The sequence below is a fragment of the Rousettus aegyptiacus genome, unplaced genomic scaffold (assembly GCF_014176215.1).
Source record: "Rousettus aegyptiacus isolate mRouAeg1 unplaced genomic scaffold, mRouAeg1.p scaffold_m13_p_1, whole genome shotgun sequence".
NCBI classification, from domain to species: domain Eukaryota; kingdom Metazoa; phylum Chordata; class Mammalia; order Chiroptera; family Pteropodidae; genus Rousettus; species Rousettus aegyptiacus.
Window position 1 is genome coordinate 5,409,767 of NW_023416284.1, and position 8,570 is coordinate 5,418,336.

Consider the following 8,570-nt stretch of genomic DNA (forward strand, 5'->3'; position numbering starts at 1 on the left):
CTGGCTCATCTGAAAGGGTGCCCAGAGGACCAAGGGCTTTGGCTAAAATCTCAGGGCCAGGCCTGCATTCTCCCTATTAATGCTCTGCCCTATAGCTCATCGATGCTTAGGGCCGGCTTCCTACGTGTGACAAGTCCACGCCTGGTTTAATGCTATTGCCACCATGAAATTCTTAATTCTTGAACAAAGGGGCCCTGCACTTTGATTCTGCACTTGGCCCCATGTATTATGCAGCTGGTCCTAGCAATATTCATCAGTAACTATACCTGAAGCACACAGAACTAAATGTGACTGGAGTCTGCTGCATTGCAGATGGAGAAATACCGTTCGTGAAATGCCGCTTAACAACCTCATACGAATCATCCCCAAGTTTTACATATCTTCAAGTTATGACATTCGATTTTTTTTTCTTGCTGGTCCTTAAAATGAAAGTACTGTATTATAAAAGAAAAAAATTTTGAAGTATTAGGAAGAGCTCAGAATAAATGTCTTTGTTAGACTGTAAGCAGGTATTCAACAAAGATGACATTCACTGTTACCGAGTTTTAAAACTCATTTTGAATCGAAAGACATATTTCTAAGTGTTTTATTCTACGACTGAAGACTGGGTAAATAATGAATAGTAAATTAAAGAATAAAAATCAAAGGACCAGACAAAATAATATACTTCAACGGAGCACACTTTTTAGCCAATTAGCCTAGCAAGAATTTAATGAAGAAATGGCATTTTCTAACCTAGTTGTAGTTTAAGAATTCTAGTGACTCTTCCAGTCTCTCTGATAAAGTTAAACCCTGCTCCTGAACTTAGTGACTCTGCTTGTGACCAGGCTCACCTCCTCCCGTCCCCCAAGTCACTCAGCGGGCAGCAGCAACGCGCCAGCTAATTCCTCAGATCTCAGGCAGAAATCAGGGCCTGGCGGATGGATGCTGAACAGCAAAAGCTGTCAGCTCTTCTTAAAGTGACAGGTGGTAAAGAGGCAGCGCTGCGGGACTGGATGCTGGCAAAGATCTGGAGGACTGATAAGATTTAGTCCTAAGGAAAGCCGACTAAAGGCTCAAACGCTGTCTTAAAAGGGTTCCTTTGTGTGCCACCAAGTGCCCAGGCTGAAAGATCAATTGTCAGGGACGAGTGAAGTGAAGGTCTGTCCATCTTACAGGAAGGCCGCTTCAATGCAGAGAACAGACCTTTCAAGGCTCCTTTCAACTCAAAGTCTAAAGTCCGAGGTAGAAATGATATGGGAGATGATGGCCAGGGAAGGAGCTGGTTGGATGAAATGCCGGTTTATCCCGAGAGCAGGAAAAACAATCAGCAACTTAAAAGTCTAATAAAAATTCTGACCTTTGAAATACACACCTGATCAGAAAGCTGCTCCTGAGGTGATTATGAAGGTCGCGGGTGAATGCAGGATGGTGCAGTCGCTTCAGAAAAAGAGTCTGGCAGTTCCCCAAAATGTTAGGTACAGAATTGTCGTAAGGCCCAATAATTTCACTCCTAGGTATACACCCAAAAGAACTGAAAATATACATCCACACAAAAACCTATGCACAAATGTTCACAGCGGCATTATTCACAGTAGCCACGAAGTAGGAATCAACCCAAATGTCCATCAGCTGATGGACGGAAAAACGAATGTGGTACGTTCATACGATGGAACACTGTCTTAGTGTCTGGGCTGCGTTAATGAAATAACATGAATGGATGGCTTCCAGACAAATTTATTTCTCACTCCGAATGCTGGGAAGTCCGGAACCATGCCAGCGGATTCCGTGTCTGGTGAGGGCCACTTCCTGTCTCCTAGCCATCTTCTGTGTCCTCACTCGGTGGAGGGGACAGGGGGCTCGCTGAGGCCTCTTTTCTAAGGGCACTAATCCCATTCATGGGGGCTCCACCCTCGTGACCTTGTCACTTTCCAAAAAGCCCTGCCTCCAGATACTGTGACCTTGGGAATTGGGTTTTGACATATGAATTCTGGAGGGACGCAAACTTATAGCAAATATTATTTGGCTATTAAAAGGAATAAAGTTCTCACACGTGCTACAACATGGATGAACCTTGAAACGTCATGCTAAGTGAAAGAAGCCAGTCACAAGAGGCCACACATTGTATGATTCCATTGCTATGACATGTCCAGAAGAGGCAAGGCCACAGAGACAAAAAAGAGATTAGTGGTTGCTAGGGGCTGCGGGAAAGGGGATTTCGGAGTGACAGCTAAGGGCTATGGAGTTTCTTTTTGGGGTGATGAAAATGCTCTGAAATTAGGTGGTGGTGATGGTAGCATAACTTAATATACTAAAATCACTGAATTGTGTACTTGTAAAAGGGTGAATTTCACGGTGTGTGAATTGTACTTCAATAAAGCTGTTTACATTTTTTAAAAGAGTAGATGTAGGAAAAGTCTTTTGTCCTAAACAATGAGTTAAAGAAATTACAGATCGAGGTAGACTTGAAATGCAGCACGCTCTATAGAAGCTCTTTTCGCAAGAGAAATCGGGCTGATCCAAAACAGATGACTGAAAGATAATATTCACTCTAGCCAAAGGTTAAAAAAACCACACACATGACTCTTCCTTTACTATGTTACCTACCAGCTACTTCTTACTGGGGTTTTGGAATGGAAGAAAGTTAACTTTCAGATGTGTTTTATAGGTTTTTAAGATGTTCTAAATTCGGTTACTTTGAAATAACTGAATCTTCGCCTAGAACTTTAAAAATAAAGCCTTAGCAACAGATCCAGCAAAAAAAAATTTAATCTAATAATATCAACCTACGGCTCGATGAGAAAATGAACAAAAATATGCCTAACATAGGGGAGAAAGGACCTACCAAACCAGGGACAAGTGACCACCAGGGTCCAGTCCCTGGGTGATGGCGGCTCCACGCAGGAGCTGGGCACTCCGTGCTGGCCTGGCACACGGGCAGGGGAATGTCACAGTTCGAGGGTTCCTCCTGCCTCTGGCCTTTGCACGGTCTCTACTGGTGTCAAAATGTCACAGTGCAAGAACACAACACTGCATAATCATCCCCACTCTTTAATCCATATCCCTGAAGATCCTTATTTTAAAACAAACCAGTATCTTAGATCTCATTTATAAAAGACAACATTTCGCCGAGCACCTCTGCTCTTACCAAATCAAGACCATAGGAAAAAGCGAGGTCTATTTTTAAAAGTATAATGATCTAAAACCTCAATTAACCCAAATATGTGAGAAATAGACTCTGGGTAGTTTCCAGGATAATCAGATTTCTTATTTTGTTTCAACTCTCATAAACGAAAATCCTATTAGAAAAAATTACATTTTCCTGTCTTAGAAAACATTAATAAAAATAATTCGATCCTTTCTTTCTCATGTCCTAAAATTCTAACATCCCTCAGGTTCCTCATTCTAAACATTAAAAGTTGGTTTAATAAACTTAATCAAGCCCCAAAAGCAGCGGTCATGAAATTACAGCATTTTTTAATTTCAATACAAAAATAATGTTATTGTGTTACTAAAATTTCATTTAGTTTCGTATTCCTCCTAAAACTGAAATATTGCATTTTTGCTCAAAAATAAAACAGTACTGCACAAATAATGCATATTAACTAGTAAAACTTCCTTTTGACATAAAATTCCTATGGAACTGCTAGATTTTGTACTTTTTTTCTTAACAGTAGTATGTAGCCAGAAGATAGATTCTATTTAACTGAAAGTTCTGGTTAATCAGTTACACTCTTAAATCAGAATACATTCAGAATTATTAATATTTTATTATCTTTAGAAGTTAGAGGTCTATGTGGAAATGACATTTACTTTAACAATAAAAATGTTAGATTAGGTATAATATTGAAGTCTACATTTAAATGACTTCTTCCTCAAAGCTGTTTCTGAAAAACAAGGTAACAAATTAAGAAACCATTTTCTAAAAAGCTGCCAACTACAGCATCTTAAAAAAATAGATTCAGAGTGGTAGCCACAACAAAGTAAATAACAAAGGGTGTTGGAATAAGATAAATCCTATGGGAATAAAAACAAGAGACGGAGGGAAGGGAGGATTCGGAAAGAGAGATGAGATTTCAAATAGGATGGTGAGGAGAAGCCTCACTGATAAGTCTGTGTACAAATAGGAAAATAACAGTGAACCCTGTTTATTTGGCTTTGAAATGCATTACGTGATTGCATTTGTTTTTTATTATTCATATGAGCTTTCTATTTTCCCTATTTCAATTTTCTGTTTCCTGATCACTGACTAAAGAAAAGGAAGGCAGCCTAGGGTATGTCGAGGATATTCCTCCTAATATTCTGGTTTATTTGATGTTTTTTAAGAACTAAAGGTACAATTAAAGTGAAATTTAGGGTTCTCCATAAAATGACTAATTAACAGTCAAAATGTAACTTAGATTACAAAACCTAACATTCTCTCCAGCAATCTACATGTGAGCTTTATCCCATTGATATTTATTATAGGTAGCTAGGGCATGAACTTAATAATGTCATATTGTCTGCAGCAGTAAAAAAATCATATATTAGTCAAAACGATCCTTTTCAAATAAGCCCACAGAACACGTCTCCACAAAATGCATAGTTTTACACATAAAACTCATCATAAGATTTCAAGATGAAATTGTTTTATTAGCATTTCATGTAATATTCAAGAGATATTCTCTAACTTGCAAGCTAAAAAAACCAAATGTAACAGCATAACTGATGTTTAAATGTTTTTATTTTGAAGACTAAGAATTCTTAAGTACTATAAATGCACCAAGAAAAGCCTAGAGAAAGTTATCAAATTACAAAAGACTCAAGACCTCTTTCACCTAAGATTTGTTAGGGTACCATAGGCAAGATATTTGACATTGAAATTTATACTGTTTAAGTATCCCAATAGTGCTATTAGGCAAATTAGCCCATTTGCTATTTCATTAATGAACAGCAAATATAGGTGAGTTGACAAAAAAAAAAAAATTAAAAAACATGGATTTTAACAAGAAGTGTTATCACCAACTAAACTAAATATACTTGAACTGTTCCCCAAATACCCAACCCGGGCACATATTTTTAAAATGTGTTTTTCCCAAGAGAAGCAAAACTTTGACATTTTTTTCTTGGATACATTAGACTTTCAGATCTTCATCCCACATCTGGAAAGAACATTACAAACAGCTTGATGTAACTTTTGAAAATCAAACTGAGAGCAATTTGATACTTAGCGACTAAGCTGAATCTGACAGTCAACAGAATGTCAGAAATGAAATAAAAGAAGTATTCAAAGTTTATCATCCTCCATGTGATGAAGGGAACATGGAACAAAAGCTGCATTTGCCTCTTCTGCCCTTTAATTTGTTAACACCATACTTCTCTCCGTATGTCATGCCAAGGGAGAGAAAATAAGAATAATAAAAAAAAAAAAACTTGCCACATTGAAATATGACCGTTTCATCTACCCTTGCATCAACCCCAACCCCAAATTCTGTTTGATTACAAAAGTCAGAAGAATAGATCCAACTACTCTCCAGATTATCCTTGGATTACTTTGCTCCAAGGCCAAGTAAAATGGTTACGATTCCAAGATCCACTGAGAAGCATCTATCTGCAATGCGTAAGCTTTTCGTTGGCAAGATCAGTCAACATCAGAAGGCAAGTAACGTTTAAAAGGTTCTACGGACGAAGGTTGAAACAAAACAGTCAATTTACTATGAAATATTTTTTTTGCCAAGGAACCATAAAACCATCTCGGCCCTAAGAAATCAAGGAGGACTTTCTTGTTTCTGTTGAGGCCATCGAAGCCCTCGCACGATCTAAAGTACAGTCAGGACACCGGCACCAGGGCGTCGGGGCTGGAGAAACGATTTCTTAAACACAGGGTGAGACTGCGGCCGTAAACCTCATCACAATCTCACCTTCGGGTACAAAGGTGGGAGGGGAGCAGAAGTTTCAGCGGCGGCTGAAAGCGCCCTGGGAGGCGGACAGGGGCGAAGCCGCGGCGCAGCGGCAGAGACTCGGGTCTCGCAAAGGGATGCGGAGGAGGGGGCGCTTATGTAAGCACACACCAGAACCTGCGCGCACCCCCAGCCCGCACCCCCAGCCCGCTGCACCTCCGCGCACACGGCACGCGAACGCGGCGTCTCCCCCGGGGCTGCAGCCCCAGCCTGCGGGCGCTGCCGAGGGGCATGCACGGACCCCTCGGCCCGTCTGCACGTCCCCCAAACCCGCGCCGCCGCCACCGAGCCGCGAGGCGGGCGGCCCGGGCCCAGGTGCCGCGCGCGGAACGGAGCCTGGCGCCCCGCGGCGCCTGCAGCGCGCGCCCCCGGCCCTCGCCCCCCGCGCCCCGGCTCCGACCCCCGCGCCCCGCCCCGGCCCCGACGCTTACCTCGCGCGGCCCAGACGCCGCGGCCGCACAGCAGCCCGGCCACCAGCAGCCAGGCGGCCGGGGCCAGCGCGGGCGCGGCGCGGCGCGGCATCGCTCGGGCTCCCGGCGCCGCGGCCGGCCCGAGGCGGGAGCGGCAGGGGGGCGCGCGGGGCGCCGCGCGGAGCTCTGGCGGCCCGGGGCCGGCTGCGGGGCGCCGCGGCGAGCGCTGGGGTCCGCGGAGGAGCCGGCGCCGTGACGCTGGGCCGCGCGCTGCGGCCGCGGGCGCCCTCCCCTCGGCGGAGGAAGCGCTTCGCTGGAGGCGGCGGCGGCGACTAAGATGGCGGCGGCGCTCTCTCTCGGGTCCGGCGAGGGTACCCGGCCGGGGGCGGGGGCGGGCGGGAGGGGAGGGGCGCGGGGAGCGGCGGCGGGGCGCGCGCGCGCGGCGGGCCCGGGGAGCGCGCGGGCTGCGGGCGGGGGCGCGGCCGAGGGGCGTGCGCGCCTCCGAAACCGCCGGCGAGCCGGGGGCGCGCGCCCGCCCGCAGGGACGCGCCCGTGGGTGAGATCCCGAGCGGCTGGGAGGGGCGCGGGGACTGAACCCCCGGACCCAGCTGCGGCCCGGAGCATCCGCTCCTCATCCGCACGCGCGCGCCCCGGTTCCCAAGCCGAGCGAGCGGTACCGCAGGGCCCGCGCCTCCCCCTCTGTCCCTCTCACCCCCACCCCTAAGGAGTGCAGACCCCGCTGGAGGGTGCAGGGCCCTGGGTCCCAACGGCCCGGGCCACTTCGGGCAAGTCACGTCGCCTCCTAGAACCTCAGTGTCCTCTTCCGCCAAGCAGAGGCGACGAGAGGGAGCCCTCGGGCTCGGGAAAGGTGTCCAAGGGGAGCAGGTCAGCGAACCGCGCTCTGAGAACAGCCCAGGGCTGCGCGGCGCGTGCTGCCTGTGTGGGCTGCAGCCCTGCTGGAGGCGGGGGATTGCCTGTTCCGGGGAGTCTCCGGAGTGTGTAACTCACTGTTCCTCCTTTCGTTGATGAAATCCGTTTCTGGCTTTTTTAGGGGTCGCGTGTGCGCGTGCCCTTTCCAGATCTTAGTGTGATGCTAACGGTTCCTTAGAAATGCGGACATCCGAATGGGTGAAAAGGGTCCCTCGGGAGATCCCGACAGGGGTCTCTGGTCTTCCCCCTGTCCTCCTGTCCTGGGCCTTCCACCTTCCCTTCACCCCTGGGACCGCCCCACGCCAGAGGAAAGAACTGGAACAGTCATGGAGGACTCCTGTGAGCCAGGCACTGTGCCTTATGAGACGACGTTATAGGCTCCATTTTGCAGATGAGGAAACGAAGACAAGTGAAATGACTTCCCTGGTTGCCATAACTACCGTAAAAAGAAAAATCAGGCCGGGGACAGGGCAGTGGCATGAGGGAGACACCAACAGCAAAAGTTAAATGCCAAATGTTAATCCTTCGGGCTGCAGGACGAGCTGTTGAAGGTGATTTGCTGCACGAGGACTTGTCACAGCCGTGTTTGCTGAGAGGGTCGGGCTGGCTGGTGAGACTTGTGGAGACCGGCTTGGGGTGGGGCGGGCACTGGGAGGAGAATGAGTCACTTGCTTTGTGAAGAGCAGCGGACGCATTTAGGAGAGTAGTGGGTGAGGAGCCCAAAACAGTAGCTTGAGGCCAGATTGTGAGGTGCCTCAAATGACAGGCTGAGGGAGTCGAGCGTAGTCCTCCTGCAGGGCACAGAAAGGCCTTGAACAGCAGTGAACAGAGGGGCGATCAAGTGTTTCAAAGCCATCTGTAATGGATATTTGCTCTTCCTGCCTTTTGTCCCTCAAAGGCATCCTCCACCAAAGCCCGAAGAGTCCATCTCTGCTTCCCCTGCCACCCCCTCCCCTGGGTCCTGGAGGACTAGGCTCCCCTTGGGTGGACCCCTCCCAAGGCTCCTGCTTGGCCCCTGCCATCCCCTGGCCATGCACCTCCACCCCTTCCAGCTGGCGCGGCAGAGTCATCCTCTCCAGGCGTTGCTGTTGCTTCCTGGTGGCTGGGGCCCTGCCTCGTCAGGTCCAGACAGCTCTGCTGGGCCTTCCACCCCTCAACACCAGCCCCGCCCTGCAGCTGACCTCAGTGTCCGCAGTCTCACCACTGAATGCCAACATCACATGGCACACCCTCCTCCACCTCTGCCCTGAGCCTCAGGTCCCAACAGTGTACCGCCGGGCTGCCTCCTCCAGGAAGTCCTCCTATCAGTCCC

General features: G+C 48.1%; 1 protein-coding gene across 4 annotated transcripts in view; it reads right to left on the reverse strand.

The window, feature by feature from the left end:
- Positions 1-6,655, reverse strand: part of CLSTN1 (calsyntenin 1) — a 55,031-nt gene extending 48,376 nt beyond the window's left edge. For 2 of the 4 annotated variants that reach the window (XM_036228419.1, XM_036228406.1), the window contains exon 1: positions 6,350-6,654. In XM_036228419.1, the coding sequence (XP_036084312.1) occupies positions 6,350-6,440 (91 nt within the window). In that variant the 5' untranslated portion in view covers positions 6,441-6,654. Of the gene's footprint in view, positions 1-6,349 lie in introns of all 4 variants that reach the window. The other 2 variants (XM_036228415.1, XM_036228409.1) reach the window with 2 other exon arrangements.
- Between the last annotated feature and the right edge of the window lie 1,915 nt (positions 6,656-8,570).